The following is a 23,964-nucleotide window of genomic DNA, read 5'->3' on the forward strand; positions in this document are numbered from 1 at the left end:
GAAATGTCTGTTGTGAAACCTATCTACCTATCTACCTACCTACCTACCTACCTACCTACCAATCAATCAGCTGTGCACAGGGACATTGTAATGGGGCTCCCAGTTCAAGTTTCATGCCACCACATGCAAAGACTTCCAATACAACTGTGTGAATCCAACTTTCAGGAAAAAGCACATATTGCTGGAAAAGTCCTAACATTTGTCCTTATAGTTTATGTTCCAAAAATCAAATAGAGCTGTGTTTCTGTTGATATACAGCCATATCTGAATATTTTTTTATTAAGCAGGTAAATTATAAATAAATAAGGCTGTGCTGTCTTTTTACATGCTCTACTACTTGAATGTTGATACCATTAGGTGGCGCTAGGTACCCGGAAGTTCAAGTTGTCGCAACTCGTGACTATTTCCGGTCAGGCAAATTTGAAACCGTTCCATCGTCTAGAGAAGAATTTGTTTGAAATAAAACTCGTTGAGCGCAAAGGAAATTCATTTCGTACTCGAGGTATTGAGACCTAAATGGTAATGTGTCTTAAAAAGTATCTGCAGCTTGTTTGCTAGTTTATGTAGCCTGTAGTATGTTGGATTATGCAGCCTCTTTGTTAACGTGCTTTAAGACTAACTGATAGAATGAAGTCAGTTGCTACGACACTTATGCTAACAACGTATGAATGCATGTATGAAAATATTTTTATTTTATATATATATATTTTTTCATGTTTCTACAGTTTTGTTGTGCAGAGGAGAATGGAGCCCGGCACTCAGAGGCTGTTTGAAAGAGTTGCACAGAAACTTGGCAGGGACAAACCTGGTGCTCTGGAGAAAACTGCAGATGAGGCAAATGTTTTCTTGTTTTAAAGATATGAGCTCTATGTTGTGCCAAATGCTTACTTAGATTCTGAATGGTCAGAAGGTTGTTCATTCATTCATTCATTTATCCCACAGCATCTCTGACAGCAGTATCAACCACCCTCCTTTTTAAAAATAAAATGAAAATGGCATTTTTTTTAATAGACTTTGTAAAAGTGTGAGATGAAGCTGTGCCTTTATGACCTCTCATACTTGTTAGTATGTGTTTTTGCGGGGAATAAAAACAGAAGTAATTGCAATTCCACCTTTAATACAAGACATTTCTTTAGATTTCTGGTTCAGCAGAATATTTTAAATAATAAAATAAATTAAAAGGGCATGGACAAAAATTGATGGGCCCCCTAACTTAATATTTATTACCTAGCAAGCAATCTGCTGTGTCTGCCTAAGGTTTGAAGAGTGCCTTGTCAAGACTACATGCTTTAATGTATGTTCAGATTCTGATTTGGACCTTAGAAGGCCACTTCAGGATAATCCTGTGCTTTTTAGTTGTATGTTGAGGGTCAGAATCTAAGAGTTGTGACTGGTACTGGTCTTTCTGACCTTGTGCAGGATGGTTCGCCCCAGAATGGATTAATAGTCTTGAGATTTGGTTGTGTCGTCCTCAACACAGAGGGCTATTAACAAACTTTGTGCATGTTTGTAAAGGTAAAAATGCTCAGCGATAGCGAGATGTGGCCCAATGAGAAGCTTTTAATTACAACATGACGGTTTTATTCCTTTTACGCCAAGATATATGCTGTCATTTGAGTAATAATAATATGCCAATAATCAATTCTAATCTTCCTAAAACAGCATGCATCATCTTGTTTTATTATTAGGATTCCAGCAGGTACTACCTTGTATTGTGTTTTTTAAGTTAGGGTTGAGTTGACACTTTCTTTTGTACAGCTAAGGAAGAGTTTAAAAAGCAGACACGATGCTGTGGTCAGTTGTGATGGCGAGCCTACTGAGAGGAAGGACTCTTTGTTTCTGTCGGACAGTGACGGCTCTGAAAAGGAGAACCGGCTTGGAAAGAAAAATGCGGCAATACTGGACTCAAGTGATGAGGCTTTTGATCAGAGTAAGTCATTAAACTGAATAATCTTGCACAGCAATGGAAATATAAGTTTCAGTTTGTAAATAATGGATGTCGATCAGTTCTTTCAACAAAGGCTACCCCCAAATCCACTGCCAGAATTATTTCATCTGCCAAGAAAGCAAGGTAAGATGTTTCCATTAATTCATGTTTTATTTCTATGTGTTAATAGGAAGCCTGTGTTATTAGGAGCTTCATATTCTGACAGGATTTTGTCTTTTAAAGAACCTGGTGTCATTTGATGACATCTCAAAAGCTTTTTCATCCTGTGGCAATATCAGGCAATATTGTGATTCTTTTTATGATACGGATCCAAACTGATTTATTCTGTTTGCATTTCTAGAGAACCAGTTCAGATTTTGTCCTCTGATAGTGATGAAGGCTTTGAAAACTGTAAGTTATTTCAAAATTGTTAATCATTCACATTTAAAAAGATTAAATATGTGAGGTTTGCGTTCTCTCTTGCAGTTCTGAAGCGTGTGAAAACCCCAAAGGCTCAAACGAGGCCTCTATCTCTGAATGGTAGTGATGACAGGTCAGTGAGATCTGTTTTAGTATAATTATCTTGGGATTTGAAAGCATCTTATGCTGGACTGGATCAAGTTCTTAAATTGCAGTGGCAGTAAGTGGGGACCAATTAGTTTCTAACTGCTTCTTTTTCTGTTAAACCGGCTCTTTGTGCCACACGTCTACATTGTAGATGACCTCCAAAATCATGCACTTTCTTACTGAAACCTGCACCATGCTACATTGTGTGCAAATATAATAATCCAGCTGTAACCCTGTTGCTTTAGCTTGGATTATTGTACACTTTTATTAATTTTCCTTTATTTTTTTTAACAAGCTGATGGTTAATTGTTCTAATATGTAGCAGACACATTTTTACAGGATCCCCGAAATACTGACATAGTCCTTTCTGTAAAACCATAAGTTCAGGAGGTGAAGCTGGACTTGCACCAACTCCTCTTAAAAACCATACTCTAACACTTGATTTTAGGGCTACGATTAACTTACAGAATAATAACAAACATAAACCATTTAACTGATTTAAAATAAAGCAATGCTAAAGTAAAGCACCACACATGACGAACACTTTGGGATTTAAATGTTGAATTTTTTTATTAGCCTTAAAAACTCTAACTAATAAACAACTTTCAAACAAAACCTTAAACTAGCAGAATCTGCAGGATGGTGGGACTTGCACTATATTTGTTTGACCACCTGCGAGTTCCCAGTCCCAATGCAGCCCTCTACTCTGGACTTTTGTCTGCAGCAAGGGGTGTTTTAAAAAATGGATTTCATTATTATTACGTGTATTTTAACATTCATTAAACCTTTAATTCTCGCAGCCTTAAACATTTCATAGTAGACGACTTGTCTTCGGATGATGATTTCGTTGTGGAGAAGAAGCCGTCTATTTCTAAAAGTAATTTTTATGATTTTATTTTTTATTAAAAAAATTTTTTTTTTAACTGTTAACTATTAAAATGTTAAGTTTAAAAAAAGGAAAAGGCACTTTAATGAATGTGGTGGTTGTCTGTACACACAGCCAAACCGAAGACTCCTAAGTCCAGCCTGAAGTCAGAGAAGCAGCGATTTCCTCAGTTCGATTGCCCAGTGTTCTTCAGTGACTCGGATGACGACAGTGACATTGTGATCAAGAGCACGTGGAGGACTCGGCACAGTCGGCCTTCCTCGCAGGAAAAGGATGCTCCGGCTAAGGAAACTAAAGCCACAAATGCCCCATACGTTCCCTCTCCTCTTGTTTCTGTCCACACACCCAAGCCCTCTTCAGCTCCACCCACACATGGTGGATGGTGTGAGGACACGGGCAGCTCCGAAGACGAGTTCCAGTCCTTACTGGACCGCATCAGGAAAAACCAAAAGCTGGGAAGCAGTAGCACAAACACCACTCCTAACCCTCCAGGTAAAATCACTGACTATATAACTGCATGTATATAGATCATTAAAGGTGAAATCCACGTTGATTTTATTATCGCTGTCATTCCAATGTTGGATCCAGAGACGAAAGCCGCACCAGCTTGTGTGACTCCATCTGTGAAAGCACAAAAGGACATCGATCGAGCACCAGGTAAAGGATCTCGGGTGATGAGAACTCCTGCGCAGCTTCCTATCAACAGACCAGTGAGCCGGACGGAGCCCCGAGCAGGTCACAGCAGCAGGTATGGTTCATACTAACTGAGGGAAACAGATGACGATTAATATCTCCTTCTCTAAAACTTCATGAAATATTCACATCTTTGTAGTGTCTATATTTTCTTCTGAAGATTTTGAGGTGTTCATTGTAGCTGTAAGACTACCTGCTGACAGTTTAAAAGTGTGAGTTGGATTCAGAAAGTGTAGCTGTGGCTACAGTATTATGTGACGCCCATGAAGTTTAAACGTACTGTACGTATCTACCAAATGAAAATTGGTGTTCTTAATCCTAATCGTCTAACAGGCAACTGGGAATAAAAACCTATGTCTTATGTTACACACCAAAATCCGCATGTCCTGGCCACTCGCTGTTAACACTTTTCATTGTTTTAGAGCATTTCAGAGCAAATAGTTCTTATGCAGATAAGTTCTTATATTTACAATCTTAAAGTTCATGGGAGTTTATATGTAGTTGATACATCCTTCCAAATGTACAGTGCTGTGAATTTGCCCCTGCCTGATTATTTTTTTATTTTTTTTATATGCCTTAAACAATTAAGTCAAATGACAATTATGCAAAGAAGAATGGACCAAAATTCCTCCACAACAATGTGAAAGACTCTGCCAGTTATCGCAATTTTTCAAATTTTGTATTTACAATCTTCGGATAATAACATTTGCAAGATGATTTTAATTATTTAGGTAACAAATTTGCCAAAAAAAAAAATAATAATCAGAAAGGGGCAAAAACTTTTTAAAAGCACTGTATAAAAGTAATTGCTAATTTTGATTCTAAACTGTTTTTTGTGTGTGTGTCGATGTGTGTTTGTGTCTCTGACAGAGTGGCTGTGTGTAAAACACCAGGCTGTTTCCTGCAGTCTCTGTCTTTTCCTGACTCTGTATACTGCCGCAACTTCAAACGGACAAAAGAGGAGCTCACCAGCAAACTCTTTCAGCTTTACAACACTACTGTTTTTGAGAGCAAGGTCAGGACACACTTGGTAAACTTAAAAAAAAAAAAAAAAAAAATGTTTTTACAATTTTACTATAAAAGAATAAAAAAAAAAAACTCCAGTATGAAATTTCACCAGTTGGTAATTATTTTAGTAATTAAGCATAATTCTTACATAAATCTGTTCCAACTGTTGCTATGGTGACTGCAAACTCTGCTTTTACATGTAGATGAATGCTTCCTTTTTTTTCAAACTGATGTTAATTGATTGCAAAATTGATCCATCCGTAATGTTCCATGATTGTGCATTCAATTTCTTCAGCTGCCATCTGACATGTCGATCAAATGGAATACAAAGATGAGGAAGACAGCAGGATATTGTATCACAGGGCGGGAAAAGGTCACTTGCACACGATACGCCCGTATTGAATTGTCAGTTAAAGTGTGTGACTCTGCAGGTAAATTTATCATTTAACAAATTGGTCCAAATTCATATTAGATGCCTTAGATTTAACAAAAAAAAAAAAAGAACAAAAAAGTGTACATAAGTGCTTCATGAGTTGCGCTAAACTTTTATTCTGATCTAATTATCTGCCATATCTTTTGCTGACTCTGTTCTGTTGTTGAAGATCGGTTAAGGGACACACTTGTACATGAAATGTGCCACGCAGCCACATGGCTGATCAACGATGTGCGTGACGGACACGGACCTTTCTGGAAGATCTACGCACGCAAAGCCACACTGGCTCACCCTGAGCTGCCCATGGTGACCCGCTGCCACAGCTACGACATCAATTATAAATACCAGTACCAGTGCAGTCGCTGCAAAAACACGTAAGTGTGTGCTTTTTTTTTTTTAAACAGCCCAGGCCGCTTGCAAAAGTGGGAGACATATCTCATTGGTTAAGATGTCGGACTTAAGATGTCGAGTTCAAATCCCAACTCCAACAAGCTCCCAAATGATTCTGAATATAGCCAATACAGTAATGATAATAAGTCAAGGAGATGTTTCATTCCTATTTAATGGACTTTATCCCTCTTCAGGATGAAAACTCAATCCCATGTAATTTTCATGTAATACTTGTAGTCATCACAGTTCTGTCAACATTGTGAATCAGTATTTCTTGTAAATGAGTTGCACACCAGCTGATTGAGAATCACCATTACTCTCGAAAGTTAGATCTTAGAAACACAGACGTTTTCATACAGGATGTCAGCAAACGTGATAAGGTTCAGTTTATTTAAACAAAAACCTGAGTTAGTCTTGTGCCAATAATTCTATCATTGTGCAACAGTTTGTTTTCACTCTAAAGAGACGTGCTGAGGGGCAGTCAGATTCTTCTTCTTTCGACTTCTCCTATTAAGGGGCCGCCACAACGGCTCATCTGTCTTTACATCATTCTGTCCTCTACATCTTCCTCTTTCAAACCAACCACCTGCATGTCTCACACCATATCCATAAACTTCCTCCTTGACCCTTCCTCTTTTCCTTCTCCATCCTCAGCATTCTTCTGCCTATAAACCCTTAGATAAAATCTCTTCTCTGCACATGACCAAACCATCTCAGTCACGCCTCTCACCTTGTCTCCAAAACATCCAAACTGCACAGTCCCTCTATTAAACTCATTTCTAATCCTGTTTATGAAAATCGCAGGATCTTCAACTTTGCCAGCTCCAGCTCCGCCTCCTGTCGCCTGAGTGACTGACTAGTGTTAACCTCAACTATGACCAATTAAACGACAGTTCATTAAATACTCTGAAGCAATTTACAGTTATCATTTTATACAACTGAATAGTTGAGGATTAAGAGACCTTTTTCAAGGGAGATTTGAACTCTTAACCTGCCGACCAAGTCCAACATCTTAATCGGTGAGCTAGCATTTCTTATAATACCACAAAACCAATCATTAAATTATTTTTTGCACCTGTAGATAAAAAGATTTATTTGAATCGGTGGAAAGTGCATCACTTTTAGACCATTATCTACAAATAAAAGTTTCTCAACATTTAAAATGCCTTCGGGATGTTCTGTTAATTGAAATAAAAGAAATCATTCTTTTTTTATTTATATAAATATGTATAGGATTGGCCGTCACTCCAAGTCCCTGGACACGCAGAGGTTTGTGTGCGCGCTGTGTACAGGGCAGCTCGTCCTGCTCACTCCTTCGAATTCACGAGGCCCCACGCCTTTCTCCACATTTGTGAAAGAGAACTACGGTACGGTGCGGCAGGAGCTGACAGGCCAGAGTCACGCAGAGGTGATGAGAAAGCTCAGTGCCGACTTCGCTAGTAAGACCCGCCTCAGCCAGAGCTGATCCTTGTGTGCTGTTGATTAAACTTTACAACAACAGGCACTGGATTTACCTTCAATATTCTGAAAACAGGTTTACAGGTGAGAGAAATGATTCTAAATCATCTTTTGTTTACAACACCTCAAATTGTTTCGGCATTATGTTATAAATTCTTCAGCTTTCAAAGACAATGTGAATTGACATGCGGTATAAATTATACACGATCCCCTGAAATGCCTTTGGAAGATGTGAAAGATTACACATTTTAAGGTATTTTATTCATCTCATGTGGCTGAATTCTTTGTCTGTGTTTTTTTTCTTTTTTTTTTTTCTTCCTGTCCTTGAATCTTTAACTGTTTTATGTTTAAATGTTTAAATAAAAGTATTTTCATACTTATTGAAAATAATGCTTGGGTGCTACATTTGGTTATGTAAAATAATAGATAAAAGTAAAAGGCTTGCATTATTAATTGTGCAAAATAGAGGAAATAATTCTGTCCATTTATACAAAAGAGGGAATCAAGAAATACACACCTGAAGATATTAATAAATAACAAGTATAACAATTAATAGTACATATATATATAAATAATTTATTTGCTTTTGCATACAAGACAAGCTTGTTTTTAGATACGTAAGAATATCTAATCCTTGTTTCATGCTCAAATAAAAATAGTTCGCTATGCGTAGTTTTTCTGCTGGAACACGAGATAATCAAGAAGCACAGCTTAGTATATTTAATGTGTTAAACATTTCTAGTGATTTGTACAAAACACCAAACAGCAGTCCATTATAGAAGGAATTAAGAAGAAACATGTAATATACAGTCATAACGTCATTGTACTGTGACTGTGGAACAAGGAGGTAACGATTTCACGTTTCAGTATTAAAACACACAGCAAGATCAGCACACATTGTACAGAACAGCACATACCGAAAGACTGACCTTGGGAGAAGTAATCAGCACACTCGGGCTAAATAATCAAGAGAATATAAAACCCTTAGACTGGGTTGGTGCTAAGGACCAGGTTTAATACGTAAAGGCCACTGTACGTACTGCAGACGTCAACATCGTTTAGGAATCAAACGTGGAAATATTTGTACAATTTTTCAAGTTAAATCCATTTTTGACACATTAAATCAAGCTGTATGGATTTCCTACAATTTTTCAAATTATTCAATATTATTTTGTGGGGCTGTAATAGACAACACTCTGCAGTAACACCTAGAAGTCCTGGACTGGTCCCATATCCCTTGTAGTGGTAAGATATTCACATAACTACTGTCTATTTTTAAAAATGATATATTTTTCATTTATAACTATTGATCATCTTTGTATGGAACTGTGCATTTTAAAGCTTTGCAAACGATGTGCTCGATTTTTCATGAGAATATTTTACTGCTCTATGGTGTGGGCTGACGTTTTACCGCTTATTCAGTACAAACATGTTTTTTTCATGATACGAAGAAACTCCTGCTGGCTCACTTCCCCGTCGCCATCTCGGTCTGCTTCTTCAATCATCTCCTGAAAAATTGATCAGTGATGAGACTTTCTTCGATCTTTTAATAAACTGTTGAACAGTCATGAGAATAGAAAGTGCGTACTCCTTGATTTCCAGGTTTTTATGTAAATGGCCTTATAACCCCGTATCAGTATTAATAAACAGCAAAAATCTTATTTTTCCCCACCTGGTTTCTAAATGCAGGTTTACTCTTTTTTTTAGGAGACAATTTCATATGTTACCTGTTGCTATCTGTTTTACTCCTTTGTTATTGTCACATTAGTTTATTCATTTCTTCTGAGACATTGATAAGACCCCATAATTATCATTTAGGCCCTGACAGATTAACACCTAGAAATGAATAGAGTGTGTACTTTCTTTTACCCATGAAAGTGTTATGTATATGGTGTTATCTTCTTACCTGAAGCTCCTCATCTGTAAGGTTCTCACCGAGCTCTTTGGCAACTCGCTTTAAGTTGCGGAACGATATCTTACCGGTTTCATCATCGTCAAACAGTCGAAAGGCCTTTAGGATTTCTTCTTTGGAGTCCTTTTCAGCCTTCAGATCAGCAACAGGTAATGACTCAATGTGTATATTTATGTTCCAAAATAAATACACTTAATCCTGGAAGAGCCCAGTGTTCAAAGTTCCTGAGACAGGTATTTATTTTCACTATTCCAAAAGAAAAAAAAAAAGTCTTACCATCTTTTGGCTCATGACTGCCAGGAAGTGATCAAACGAGATCTTGCCAGTTCCATCCTTATCTACATCTGCAATCATTTTCTTGATCTCCTCTTTTTTGGGTTCAAACCCGAGCGCCCTCATAGCAACCTGAATTAGGAAACACTCCATCATCATTAAGACACTTATGCCTTAATGCTATTTCTTTTGCCTTATGCTTATGCCTTAATGCTATTATAGCACCTTGTAAGACCTCACCTTGAGCTCCTTCACCTCGATATAGCCTGCGCCGTCTGTGTCGAACAGCTCAAACGCTTCTCGGATCTCCTGCCTTATTTCTTCTGTCAGTTCGGGTTTAGGACTGGCTTTCTTACGAGTAGCCACAGCTCCAAGTGATGGCCTTTTGGCACCGGTGGCCTGCAGTAAATACCAGTGACATCTCGTGTTTGATAACATTTATCATATATTCTACATCATATCATATTTTCTGCGTACACTATTTTTAGTCATTCGCGGAAAGCAATAAGTCGACTTTCTGTACATGCAGATTCGAGGGATCACATTAATCATGAAACCGCACTAAATAAGTGCTAGCGTCCCTATATCCAACGAATATTCGGTTATTCGACGAAAAACAATTGGTCGACTGTCGATTCGTGCAGAATTATGGGATCACATTAATGATCACGACACTGTACTAAATAAACATTATAGTCCCTGATGGCAGCAAGGCTACGATCAAGCGAAAGATCTTGCAAATCTTCTAATAATCGTCCAGACTTCAGCTCATTTAATGTATGCGCTTTATTATTATTATACACATACATCCTAAAGATATACCTAGCTTTTTTTATTCTATACGACTGCCATTCTGGAAAGTCGATAGCATGTTTACTGCCTTGTTGCTTATCCGTGCAGATGTTGCCATATACAAAGCAAACCTGAGCGATTAATCGACCGTCAGTGTGGGGTTCACAGTATCACAGATGGATGATGGACGGTGCTCTCACCATTACTCACCATTACGTCCGCAGTGAAAGTGAAGCAACACAACAATCAGTAGTGGAGTCTTTCTGCCTTTACAGTGTCAGCATGTGGTGTATAATATCCTCACTGATCCGCTGTACAGGACATAAAAAGAAGTGTTTTTACAGAGATGAAGGAATTCAGTAATTACGACAGATGCATCAAGGCATCTCACAGCATCTTCTCGCTCAGCGAATAAGGGCTGTGATTGGTGCAGAGACTCGACACACGTTTATTGGTCGCTGAAGGAGCTTTTCCCTGTTAGATACATGCACGCACAGACAGACAGACAGATAGATAGACAGATAGATAGACAGATAGATAGATAGATAGATAGATAGATAGATAGATAGATAGATAGAAAATACTTTTATAATTATATAGTATTGTTTCACTGTTTTTTTCCCCTCCTATCATATTCTACAAATCCAACTCCAAACCCGGGGGCGGGCACTAAAATGGTGCAGCTCGTTCATTGGTTGAAGCAGTGGCGTAACTTTACGTAAATTTCTCCTTATTGGCCAGATTTACATGTTTTCCTGCGAACACCGGACAAACGCAACCAATAGCATCGGCCTCCCGTCTCAGCTGATAGGTCTATAGGTTGAATCTCAAATTGCATAATGTGTACCATATAGTGCACTATGTAGGGCGTGAAACCCAGCATGGTACACCCTACGTAGTAGACTCATAAAGGGAACACGGAGCCGTTTTAAATTCAGAAATTGTTTCGCTTCTTGTGGGGAAAAAAATACGTTGTGCGCAAACGAATCGACTCCTTAAGCTGGTTCGGATCTGACCGTGCTTGGTGAATGACATTGTGATTTTACAATCATTTAAAACACTTGGTATTATCATGTGAATTAGAATGTACAATATATTTTTATGAATTTAATGTTTAGCTGAAGCACTGGCAAAAATAGTGCCTGGTTTAGACAAAAATGAAACGAGTCGTTTAAAGAATCGAAGCGTATTGGAGAACCGAGCCAAATGATCCGACTCTCTGAAAAGTGCTGAAATTTTCATCACAAGTTCAAAGTATTATTTCTGCAGTTGTGCGTCTGTACAGATTTCATTTGATAGCTGTTTTTTTCCCCGTTTGTAGGACAGACTGAGTAACTCTCAGGGCTTTAATGTCAATAAGTTTGTGTATGTCTGCACTAAACTACACCTGACTGAGCAGTTTTGTGTGAACAATGGCAACGCGCATCAGACCGGTGAGTGTCCTGCTCTTATATTTGTAATAACTTCTCATAATTTATTTTATAAATAAAATACAACATGGCACTTTACCAAAACCATTCTTCTTTGCGATAATTATATGAAGGCTCACTTCCACAAACTATTATTTGTTTTTCTGTTTGTATTTGTGCAGTAAATCAGTATTAGTTTTAAAGTAGTTGAGTTATTTACTTTTTTTTTTTTTCACAGTTGTCCTCAGATTTATTATTATTATTATTATTATTATTATTATTATTATTATTATTATTATTATTACAAGTATGCCATTAATGCATAGGTGCCCAACCTTCACCACAGGCCATACTTTGGGCACCTCTGCATTAAAGCAATATGATTTAAAAAATGCATAAACCTAAATATCTGGAATGAACTTCAAGGAGTTTCTGTTAAAAATAAGACATTCATGTTGACTAAACGAATACGCTTTAAAAAGAAATTCCTGTTAGAACTATTGTTTTTTTATGAAGCACATAAAAAAAATCATTGACTGTTGACCAAAGTGTTGAACAAGAGCATCAAGAAAGATGCGAGCACATAAAAGAAAACATAAAATGAGATGGTATAGAGCCATAAGCTAAAACAAATAAATATGTCAGTTGTTTGAATAAAAGCATATGCCAAATAGAGGGCAGGACACTATGATCACATCCTTTCACACATTTCTGCTGGTCACCCAGAGGTCATTTGGTGTCTGCAGTCTGACACCTAAACGCAGGATCAAACCAGGGAACATGTTTGAGACTAATTTTAAAGGCTCACTGTTTCCTGTGAACAGAGCAGTAAAAGATGTGCTGTCATTGGCGGCTCCGGCTTTTTGGGGAGGCATCTCGTGGAACGTCTGGTGGAAAAAGGCTACTCAGTGGCTGTGTTTGATATTTCACAGAGATACCAGGTTCCTGGAGTCACATTTCATCAAGGAGACTTGTGTGACAAACAGGTTATTTTATATTTAGATTAAAGTGCATTATTGTGCTTTGCTTATTAAAAATCATTTTTAATACTGAATTGATTGCTGATTTTTTTTGTGTTTACATGGCTGGTTAATTGATATATTTTTGTATATACAAACACATCATTGCAAGGATCCCAGAACCTACAAATAACTTTAACGTGTTTGCTTTCATCAGTATTGTTTATGTAAATGATAATTGTGCCCACAATAAATATTGTCACTAAAATTTACACATATAGCTAGAAGCATTTACAACTCTGATTAGGGTCAGTAAGACACTCATTGATCTGTAAGAACAGCAGATTTTGTTTTAGGCTTTTGTATGAATTTTCTCCTTTTTAGGCTTTGCTCAAAGTCCTGAAGGACGTGTCACTGGTGTTTCACTGTGCTTCTCCTTCACCGGCCTGTGATGACCGACAACTCTTTTGGAAAGTTAACGTTGAAGGCACACGCACTGTTATTCAGGCTTGCCAGGAGGCCGGGGTGCAGGTATGAAACTTATACACTGTATATCCATAGGTTTGTGCATGTGTGCTTCTTCCCCAAACCGTTGCCACAAAGTTAGAAGAACACACCTGGATAGATTTTGTACCGAAGAGGCCCAAACCAAAGGCATGCTCCAAAATTGAATGGAAATGTAGTGGAAAGTGGAAGATATTTTAATAGCAAAGATCTTTTGGAGGTTCAATAAGAACATATGACCATATATCGGATTACTTATATATTTTTGCTCTTCCAATGTATTGCTTTTTATTTTATTTAAGGTCCCCTGGTGGTCTAGTGGTTAAGATGCAGCGCTCCCACCGCTGCGACCCGGGTTCGATTCCCGGTCAGGGAACCATCCCCAGCCACTCTTAGTGCCGGTCCCAAGCCCGGATAAATTGGGGAGGGTTGCGTTAGGAAGAGCATCCAGCGTAAAACATGTGCCAAATCAAACGTGCGGAGGATCCGCTGTGGCGACCCCTAACGGGAGAAGCCGAAAAGAAAGTTAATCATTAAATTAATTTTTCATTCATCTGTTTACTATCTAATGTTTTGTTTTGCAGATAAAAACCTATATTTAATGCATTAATTCTTTAAATAAAAAAAAATAAAAAAAATGTATTTTGCTTTAGACTTATTGTGCAAATTGTACTTTATGTAGACTTTAGCCAGGAGGTTAAAATCAAAGTTTAAAATAAGTGGGGGAGCAGGAAGAGCTTTTTGGACCACAAGACCAACATGTTTGCTATAAAGTGCAAACGTTTTTTTCAAACCGAGATACTGAGATTTTGATTTTCTGAATATCTTCAGTTGCCAATTTGCTCTAAGCACCAGGCTTATGTGGCTGGTAAACCACAGATGCAATGCAACAATAGGACAGAGGTAAACATTTCCTCATATTTTTTTTTTATTATCTGTTTATCTGACTTGTAGAAACTTATCCTAACCAGCAGTGCCAGTGTGGTGTTCGAAGGAACCGACATCAAGAATGGAAAAGAAGATTTGCCTTATGCAAAAAGACCCATTGATTATTACACTGAGACCAAAATTCACCAGGAGAAGGTAAATATGTGTATATACATATTTTATATTTGTTTGAAGGCCAAGGAGGAGGTTTATGGATGTGGTAAGGGAAGACATGCAGGTAGTTGGGTTGAAAGAGGCAGATGTAGAGGACAGGGGGGAATGGAGCCGGATGATCCGCTGTGGCGACCCCTAATGGGAGCAGCCAGAAGAAGAAAAAGATATTTTATATTTGTTGGAATAGTTTTAGCACTGAATATTGTTAAATTAGTGATTTGGATATAACCCAAACCATACTTTATATAATATAAACAATTAATAATTTCTCTGAGTAGGTAGTCTTGGAGGCGTGCAGTAAAGAAAGAGGTTTTCTCACTGTGGCAATTCGTCCTCATGGGATCTTTGGCCCGCGAGACCCCCAGCTTGTGCCCATCCTTGTAGATACAGCTCGCAAAGGCAAAATGAAGTTCATTATTGGGTAAGTGAAAGAGATGTAAGAAGTGAGCGAAACTAGACAAGGAGAGTACGTCGTAAATTATTTTGGCTCTACAAGGTGCTTCTGAATCTTTTAACAACTTAGGCATTGTCCCGAATGACAGAATATCAACCAATCCTAAATTATGCTTAAATATTGCTTAACATGGCTGTCCAGTGAAGTGAAAAATACAGAAATATAGAATATTAGGGTGTTTAAATGGTATAACAATACTCATGGTGGCCAGAGAGGGCGCTAAAGGCTATTTTATTCGCATCAGCTTCACACCTGCAGATAACATGCTTCAGCCATTTACAGGTTCTTACTGGCTCGTGTAATTCTTGCTTAATACTGCACTTATGATTTTTAGATCATCACATATGACAAATTTGCTATCATTGCTAACATATGTACAGCTTTTTAAACATAAGTCTTGATCAAATATTAACATTTCTCTACAACTTAACTGAAGGGGAAAAAATGCAGTTATACAGTACAAAAGAACTGGAAGAATTGCTGGTTATTTTTGTAATTGTAAACCAGCAAACGTTCTTTCTTGTTCATACATTTTCCTACAAAGCCACTGTGACTGTAGGCCATGACTCTAGACTTCAGTAATTAAGATGTTAATAAAGTGTGTAGATTAATACACTTGTGAAACATGAATGGAATGGAATTCATGTCGGCCATGATCTGACTTACATAATTAATCTTCTTTCAGCAGTTTGATGCATTGGTTTAAAAAAAAAAAAGGGAACTTTTACTTAAAGATTTTATGTAGTCTTTTTGTCACTCATTCACTGTCAAGCTGAATCACAGAACATTCATAAAGTCACATCAAGAGCAGGTTATAAATGGTTATAGGTTCATTATTCATGGTTAAAAATACACATTACAATAACAACACTAAGAGCTAGCATTTTTACAGCAGCCAATCAGAATTTAGAGTAAACAAATCTCACACTCGATGTATACTATATTACATTTTTGATTTGTGATTTTACAGAGATGGTACAAACCTAGTGGACTTTACCTATGTGGAGAATGTAGTCCACGGTCACATCCTAGCTGCTGAACATCTGAAAGCAGATTCCCCACTTTGTGGAAAGGTGTGTATAGGTTTGTAAATATCTGCATGTTTAACTAGGCTGGGATAATGAAAGCTTTGGCATCCAAAAAAGTACAGTTCTGTGTTTCAGAATTATTATAAAGGGAGGGAGTGAAAATATTAAACATTAATAAATCTGGCTTTAAAACAGTCAGAGTGCAACGTTTGCCCTAAACTGTTATGTAGTGTGAAATGCTCAGAGATTTTATCAGTCAGCAAGTGAGGGTCTGTCTTTTTGAGTCTTTCACCTGCAGTCAGACAGTTACTCTAACACAGCTGTCTCGACATGAAGTAACAGCAGTGACCATATCTTTTCGTTTTAGTCCAATCTGAATTTAGTTTTTATTTGTTGTTATATGTTTTTATAACTTTAGTGCATTGAAATTATTTATCTTCTGGGTCTGTGACTAATAGTTTCTTCTTCTGTTTCTGCTCTTAGACATTGTATGAGGTTTTTTTTTTTCTGTCGTGAGATTATACCAGGCATTACCTAATCTGTCGATTTATAAAGCACAGTGAGAAAATACTCAATGACAGTGTGGTGTGATTATAAAGTTGATCATTTTCCATTTAACAATCCTAAAGTACTATAATCCTGATTCACATTAGTGCAAACATTTAACATGTTCAGCTATCACGCATGCTTTTTATCCTTTTATGATTGCATCTTATGTTGGTTCGTTAGCTCTTTCTCGTTAGTTGATCTATCTATCTATCTATCTATCTATCTATCTATCTATCTATCTATCTATCTATCTATCTATCTATCTATCTATCTATCTATCTATCTATCTATCTATCTATCTATCTATCTATCAACACTATTTAACAATGGAAAAGAGGATACATTAAGATAGGCCAATTAATAAACCTTTATGTTGCAACCTGCAATACTGTTAGCCTCATAATATTAGTGAAACAAAAAGAAAAAAAAAACCCATTCTAAACTTTTTTGACCAATCAGATTTAGGATTTAACCTGCTTTACTTGTTGAAAAAGGCTGAATGACTGAAAACCTTGAATATTGGTAATATTTATAGTGGACATGGAATGAACAGATTAATGTAAAAGTCTCAGTTAAATCCAGAACCCCTGATATCTGTTGTGTTTCTCTACCAATGATGTTTAACGTTAAACTTTTCTAGGAAACAAATGTTGGTAGAAGTATAATAGTGAATTAGAACATAGGTGCAAGCTTTTTGTAATATTGATATTGATGTTAGTTAATTACAACAGTTTTTTAACTTTGTGTGTTAATTTGAAAAGTATTAGTATGCAATGGAATATGTTGCTCTGGTTGATAGATTTGCTGTTACCTACATTGGTAAAATGTTAACAGTGCATTTCCTTTTACATGTCATGGTTCCACAGGCGTACCATATAACTAATGATGAGCCGATCCGTTTTTGGGATTTTATGTCCCAGGTGTTAATCGGATTAGGCTATGATGCCCCTCGCTACCACCTTCCCTACGCTCTTGTTTATGGAATTGCCATGCTGCTATGGATGATTACCTGTCTACTGCGTCCCCTGGTCAACATCAAGCCCACTTTTACACCCATGCGTGTGGCACTGGCTGGCACTCATCACTACTACAGCTGTTGGCGGGCCAAGCAAGACATGGGCTATCAGCCCGTGGTGAAGCTGCAAGAGGCAATAGCACGAACTGTAGCCAGTTACCCTCATCTGAGGAAAGAAGGTTAATGTTTTATAGGAGCTGCAGTGTGGACTGTGTGTGGATTACATTTTGGTTGATGCTGAATTGATCCTGTTTAAATGTGAATAAAAAATCACTTCTATCGTCTAGAATTACAGTGTAGCCATCTTTTTAAAAAGCAACCATACAGAAAAAGTCTTACTTTTCTATGACAGCACATTCCAAAGCTAACCATTTCTGACATTTGTCATTTATAGGTAAATTTAATGTTTGGGAACCTGTTAGCACTTGCAATATAACAGCTATTAACAATCCTTACATTTTCCTTTTTCTCTTTCTCGTGTTAATACAATGGGAATAAATCTAGTCTTGTATAAACCAGTAGCAGAATTATAGCTGATCCTATTGTCAGAGCTGCTGGTGTAAAAACCGAGTGACGAGGATGGACAAGATAAAAAAATTAGTTTATTAGAGGGATAGCACATGTTTGGGGACAAAGTGAGAGAGGCGAGATTGAGATGGTTGGGACATGGGGTATATTGGTAGGAGAGTACTGAGGATGGAGCCGCTAGGAAGGAGGAAAAGAGGAAGGCCAAAGAGGAGGTTAGTGGATGTGGTGAAGGAAGACATGGAGGTAGTTGTTTTAAAAGAGGCAGATGTAGAGAATATAGTAGTATGGAGACCGATGATCTGCTGTGGCGACCCCTAATGGGAGAAACTGAAACTGTCAGGCAGGTACTATTAAATAGATTTCTTGATTGTGAACAGGTGTGGCAGTAGATTAGATTAGGTTAGATTAGATTAGATTAGATTGTCATTACACATATACAAGTACAAGGCAACGAAATGCAGTTTGGGTCTAACCAGAGTGCAGCAAGTGCAGGATATACAGTTTTTACATGATCTACATAAGTTAAATAGAATGGTAATATAGGACTATAAACAGTAATTTACAGATGTATATGTACTATTAATATATATATATATATATATATATATATATATATATATCACACACACACACACACACACACACACACACACACACACACACACACACACACACACACACACAAATACAATGGTAATTAGGTAATCAGTAATCAGGCCTGGGTGTAGGCAAACACTTTTCCACACAGGGCCATGTAGTTTTGGATTTTGTTTTCCCTCAATAATGAAAACCTTCATTTAAAAACTGCATGTTGTGTTCACTTGTGTATCGTTTACTAATATTTAAATTAGTTTGATGATCAGAAAGTGTGACAAACATGCAAAAAAATACGAAATCAGGAAGGGGCAAACACTTTTTCACACCACTCTATATATGAGAGCCAACTGAAAAAAATTACTGAAATCGGTTGCTGCCTTAGCTTCAGTTTATTCAATTTTTGTTTTTGAAATTTACATGACACTTAATGCTTGAATAATATACTAATTAATGTGCAAGTTATCTTTATACAGTTCTTTTTTTTATACTGTAATTGTGTGTGAACCAGGTTACTGACTTACTAAGTTATATCTTGAACTATTATTTAGAGCAATATCCTGAGAAATATCCAGGAATTTTCCATGTTTATAACAAAGCACATTTTAACATGCTTGTTCCAATACATTTTAGTTTCTATATAAACAGTGCTCATTCTCAGGTAAGTAGTCTCCAGTGTCGATGCTTTGCAACAGGGGTAAAGCTACTTGCTAATATGTCAAAGTCTTCATTTTCTTAGGATCATGACTAACAAAATATTTTTTTAACTTGTTTCAAATTAGTGAATGTTTATAGTTGCTATAATGTTTCCCATGATAACAGAAACTAAATTGTCTTGCAGATGTTTCACTATATTAAATGTACTACACCAATAGGCATAATAATATGACCGGTGGTTAAATTACACTGATTATCTCTTTATCATGGCATCTGTTAGTGGGTGAAATATATTAGACAGCAAGTGAACATTTTGTCCTCAAAGTTGTGTTAGAAGCGTTAAAAATGGGCACATTCAAGGATTTGCGTGAATTTGACAAGGGCCAAATTGTGTTGGATATTTTACTGTCATCTCCAAATCTGTAGCTCTTATGGGATGTTCCTGGTCTGCAGTGGTCAGTATCCATCAAAAATGGTCCAAGGAAGGAACAGTGGTGGACCGGCGAAGAGATCATGGGTGGCCAAGGCTCAATGATGCACGTGGAGAGTGAAGGATAGCCCTGTGGTCCGATCCAACTGAGGAGCTTCTGTAGCTCAAATTGCTGAAGTCAATGGTGTTAATATCAGGTTAAGGTTGGGAATGTTTTGGCACCAAAAGGTGGACCAACACAATATTAGGCAGGTGGTCATAAACAAAAAACAGTTATGCCTGGTCAGTGTATAAAGCAATAAAGATTTATTACATGTCATGTTTTATTCCTCCCTCAATATACTGTTGAGTTAATATATTTATGGACACAATTTTTTATATTTTTGGCTCTGTATGGCATCAGAATACAATTAAAATATGACTGAAGTGCAGACTTTCAGTTTTAACTCATGGAAAAAGTATTACTTGAATGCAGGAAAAAAAAAAAAAATGTGCAACCATTTATATACAGTATATGCACAGGAACCCAAAGGCAGAATGCTCTCACCAGGGTGCTCTTTTCTTTTCCCAAATTGTTGGTTCAGAAACTCCTAACGTTCTTGCTAATGCAAATTCCATACTTTTTACGTGCTTAACTGATGAAGTAACAAAGAAAGTCTTTGGATATGGAATTTTTTTCCTTTACTTGAATTGAAAAACCCATACCTGTTCCAACATGCCAATGCCCCATACACATGACAAGCTCCATGAAGATATTGCTTACATGGGTTGAAGTGGAAAATCTTGAATGACCTGCTATAGACCTCTGACCTCACCTACTCTTGGGATGAACTGGAATGTTGACTGCATGCCAGGCCTCCTCACCCTACATCAGTACCTGACTTTACTAACACCCTTAGGGCTAAATGAGCACAAATCTCCACAACCTCCATCCGTCTCCCCAGACAAGAGGAGATTAGGGCTGTTCACATGTTTAAAAAGCACATATGAATCTTATGTTCATGTTGCCACAAATGTTTGTCCATATAGTGTTTGTGATATGGTGAAAAGCAGCTTTCTCAGTGGTATGATTAGAATAAATTGGGTGTCTATGAATAATTGTAAGCATTACAATCATTTGACCAGTACAGATGTAGTGTTGTTGGTCCTGTTTATTTACTTGGGGACATCTTATCATATAATACACATTTATACATATATTAAACATATGTGAGCAGTTTATTTTGTAAGATATTGTTTCCTAGATATTTTTACTTATTTATTTTTTGCTCATAACTCAAACATTTTCTAAACATAGGAGTGGAATTATTTAATCAGGTGTGTTTACACTACAGGTTGTGTAATAAGTACTTTTTCATACCTCATACCTCTACTAATAGCTGAATGATTTGCACCTGGCCTCTGTGCAGTTTTTTTTATTTGACTTGACCAAAAAGATCTAAATTCATGTTAGATGAAGTTTTAGAATGTTCAAGGTGCTAAGAAAGGGCAAATTGTGTGAATTGTCATGCCTGTGTCTGTGTGTCATGAGAGTTGCACAATATTGTACAGGTTCCTGGTACACGCCCTCGATCACAAAGCTATTGTTGATCCTTTCACCACATTAGCTGCACTCGATCATACGTCACACCGACCCTGTGGGCACTCACACAACCTTTCCTGGTGCACATTTCTGCCATTCCTCTTCTTGGTGTGGTTGTGGAAAGGGGGCATCGACGAGATACCTGCCATTCTTGTATACATAAATAATTCATGAGCAGTCCAAGCCTAACCTGTTTCGAGTCATGTTTAAGCTCATAGCCATTCCTAAACCCACCTGCTGGGCACCTGACTGGCAATGTCTAAATAAATTCCAGAAAACTGCCTCAATCTTGAACTGGGAAACAGTTCAGTGCTTTAAAGGTGTGTCTTCATTCTTGTTGTGACACCTCTTATCTCAGTGTTGCGTTCACGCTGACAGCAAGCACGTCGTCTGTGTAAATTTAATTGCCCTCGCTTCTATGCCATTCAGCAGATATCTTTCTCTTTCAGAAACGTGACCACCTGTGTTCTAATGAAGAGTTGCTGGTGTACAGTTCTCCCAACAATCTATCAGACTATATCCATATTGACAATGCTAATTAGAATGTCTCTCAATTCCCATGCTGACGTGTCCTAATTAAGGTGATGCACACTCTGAGCAGTGAGCTTTAAGTGCAGTGGAGCTCACCGCATTCCCACCGGTGCTTGAAATGCTCCCTGATCTTCCTGCATAGTGTTCTGCAATAATCTATATATGTTATTGTGGTGAGAATTGACTTTGTGTTATCTGTGTATTATCTGCTAAGCGTATCGAAAATCCTCTTATTCACTTTTTCTGAGCAATGACAGGTGATAGTGTGCCACATAAAAATCAATCAGATGCTAAAAAAATAAAGAATGATCCTTCTGTTGTGTCACTCGCACACACTCACACACACATACACACACACACACACACACACACACACACACACACACATACACACCTAGACTTTGGTGGCCTGGCTACTCAAACTGGCTGGGCTTGTCAGTCGTGCCAACGCCCGGTTCTACTCTCTCCAGAAGACAGCTGCCAAACCCTCCCTCTGTGTGTGTATATGTGTGTGTTTGTGTGTGGGTGGGTGTGTGTGTGTGTGTGTGTGTGTGTATGTGTGTGGACTGACACAGAGCAAGCAGTCCTGCTGTTAACTGCACTGTCTCATTTATCAAGAGCTCCCATTACTGGGCCAGAGTGAGGCGTTCTGCATCAGTTTTGGATGTGTGTTTTCTGAGATAAGGTAGGTTTGTCAGTGTGTATAAGCGTGTGAATGAGAACGAGATTCCTCGTCGTCACAAGGTTTATATCTGTTCACTTGTTAGAGCTTAAAATGCCATGTAAATATTAATTAACACTTTAGTTATCACACCTTCCTCACCGGGACATGTTTAAACATCACGAGGATCTGTCGTTTTGATGGAGCGTTTCTGTATAGCTTTATTAACCATTAACCACTTATTTACCTTTTTTTTTTTTTTTTTACTCATTCCATGTTTGTTTCCATGTTCCTTGTTTGATTAATGCCAACATGATTAATTCACTTTGTCATTCGTTTGCCAGGGTGTTAATGTTCCAAATGTTTGAACTTTACACACTGTTTATTGAAGAGATAATTTTTTTGGTCTCTTGGTGTTTGTGAAATTCAGTGTAACTCCAGTGATTTGTATATAAGCTTCAGTCCACCAGGGCAACACTACTACTAGACTTTAACGAACGAAAAGCTAATTAACAAGCTTTTAATGAACGTGTAGTAAAGCAAGTAAAACACTCAGCTATGCAGTTCTATAGTTTTAAAGAATATGAAGAATATATGTTTGTGAGCTGAAGCAAAAAGTACAAAATCTAACTAGAAGTTTCTTTATATTAAAAAACATTGCAGAAGTGTGCGAATATACTCAAATTATTCAACAATTGGACCAAAATATATTTGCCCCTCGTAGTCAGAACTTCAGTGTTGACTGTTAAATAAAAAATGTGTGAGTGTGTACTGAGAAAGTGGAGGGACAGGCTTGATGGCATGGCTAAACGATGACTCAGGAATTTCGAACCAGGTGTTCAAGAATGCGTATACATCAATCAAACGTTGAAATCCAAGCCATAATGTGTTACCTTTTTTAAAATCATGATCTTGGTTATTTTTGATGCAATGGAATGACTTGGAAAGCGTTTGTACATAGCAAGTGTTAAGCTGTGTGTTCTTTTTCACCCAGGGTTGACTAAAGACAAACTTAAGAAAAAGAGCAAGTCAAAACCATGACTACCGGTGAGCTACACATTTTTGATCGCACTTCTACTGTTTTACCTGCATGTAATTTGTAGATAAGCTTCTTTGCCAAACCCAGAATATTGATGACTAATAGGAAAGTCATTAATGCTGTGTGCATGAATACCTATGCTGGTGTTTTCTGCTTCATATACATTTTTTTCACAAGTGTACTTAGTGAAACCAGAGTGCACTGGCACTCAAAACCTGTTTTGTAACATATCACACAATAGTAATACCTCGAGTACTGTATAATACGCATACACTTATTTCCACATGGTTCTAATACTTTGCGTCTATAAAGAGGTCATAACTGGTTTGTGTGTGTACATGTGTGTGTTTGTAGAGAAGGAAAGACAATCTGTTTTGCGCACAACAAAGGTTCGTGCTGCACTGAAAGGAGACAACAGCTGGATCCAACTCCGCAATCAGTCAGAACCAGAGGAAGATGAGGAAAAGCCATGGTGAGAGAGAGTGTGTGTGTGTCTGTGTATGTGTGTGAAAAAGAGTTCAATGAAAATGTGTTTAATTCATCAATACATCATCCATCACTTTTCAGGCTTGCAGAGGTACGTG

General features: G+C 37.5%; 4 protein-coding genes across 7 annotated transcripts in view; 3 read left to right on the forward strand and 1 right to left on the reverse strand.

The window, feature by feature from the left end:
- Positions 1-744: 744 nt before the first annotated feature.
- On the forward strand, positions 745-7,752 carry gcna (germ cell nuclear acidic peptidase; the record flags this gene model as incomplete). The annotated part of the gene is made up of 12 exons (XM_083561763.1): positions 745-834; positions 1,726-1,930; positions 2,008-2,071; positions 2,289-2,338; positions 2,414-2,480; positions 3,295-3,371; positions 3,495-3,872; positions 3,969-4,128; positions 4,944-5,088; positions 5,377-5,512; positions 5,684-5,888; positions 7,138-7,752. 12 exons carry the CDS (start codon positions 745-747, stop codon positions 7,367-7,369), a joined length of 1,809 nt encoding a protein of 602 aa, XP_083417889.1. The 3' UTR covers positions 7,370-7,752.
- Positions 7,753-7,923: 171 nt separating this feature from the next.
- On the reverse strand, positions 7,924-11,025 carry cetn2 (centrin, EF-hand protein, 2). Its single transcript, XM_083560154.1, has 5 exons — positions 10,550-11,025; positions 9,788-9,946; positions 9,551-9,679; positions 9,269-9,406; positions 7,924-8,870 (listed from the first exon to the last, which is right to left on the reverse strand). The coding sequence occupies exons 1-5, from the start codon at positions 10,550-10,552 to the stop codon at positions 8,781-8,783; spliced, it is 519 nt and encodes a 172-aa protein (XP_083416280.1). The 5' UTR covers positions 10,553-11,025; the 3' UTR covers positions 7,924-8,780.
- Positions 11,026-11,224: 199 nt separating this feature from the next.
- nsdhl (NAD(P) dependent 3-beta-hydroxysteroid dehydrogenase NSDHL) lies at positions 11,225-17,639 on the forward strand. 2 transcript variants are annotated; one of them, XM_083560429.1, is made up of 8 exons: positions 11,225-11,363; positions 11,661-11,772; positions 12,573-12,734; positions 13,092-13,238; positions 14,166-14,294; positions 14,591-14,733; positions 15,737-15,839; positions 17,210-17,639. In XM_083560429.1, exons 2-8 carry the CDS (start codon positions 11,752-11,754, stop codon positions 17,540-17,542), a joined length of 1,038 nt encoding a protein of 345 aa, XP_083416555.1. In that variant the 5' UTR covers positions 11,225-11,363; positions 11,661-11,751; the 3' UTR covers positions 17,543-17,639. The 2 variants fall into 2 exon arrangements, with proteins under 2 accessions (XP_083416555.1, XP_083416554.1); XM_083560428.1 differs by lacking the exon at positions 11,225-11,363 and having other exon boundaries at positions 11,519-11,772.
- A 4,483-nt stretch (positions 17,640-22,122) lies between these two features.
- Positions 22,123-23,964, forward strand: part of znf185 (zinc finger protein 185 with LIM domain) — a 21,591-nt gene continuing 19,749 nt past the window's right edge. Inside the window, exons 1-4 of one of the 3 annotated variants that reach the window (XM_083560263.1) lie at positions 22,123-22,365; positions 23,336-23,388; positions 23,735-23,852; positions 23,948-23,964. The exon at positions 23,948-23,964 is cut by the window's right edge and continues 88 nt beyond it. In XM_083560263.1, the coding sequence (XP_083416389.1) occupies positions 23,379-23,388; positions 23,735-23,852; positions 23,948-23,964 (145 nt within the window). In that variant the 5' untranslated portion in view covers positions 22,123-22,365; positions 23,336-23,378. The remainder of the gene's footprint in view (positions 22,366-23,335; positions 23,389-23,734; positions 23,853-23,947) is intronic. The other 2 variants (XM_083560265.1, XM_083560264.1) reach the window with 2 other exon arrangements.

Source organism: Silurus aristotelis (genome assembly GCF_946808225.1).
Source record: "Silurus aristotelis genome assembly, chromosome: 14".
Classification (NCBI taxonomy): domain Eukaryota; kingdom Metazoa; phylum Chordata; class Actinopteri; order Siluriformes; family Siluridae; genus Silurus; species Silurus aristotelis.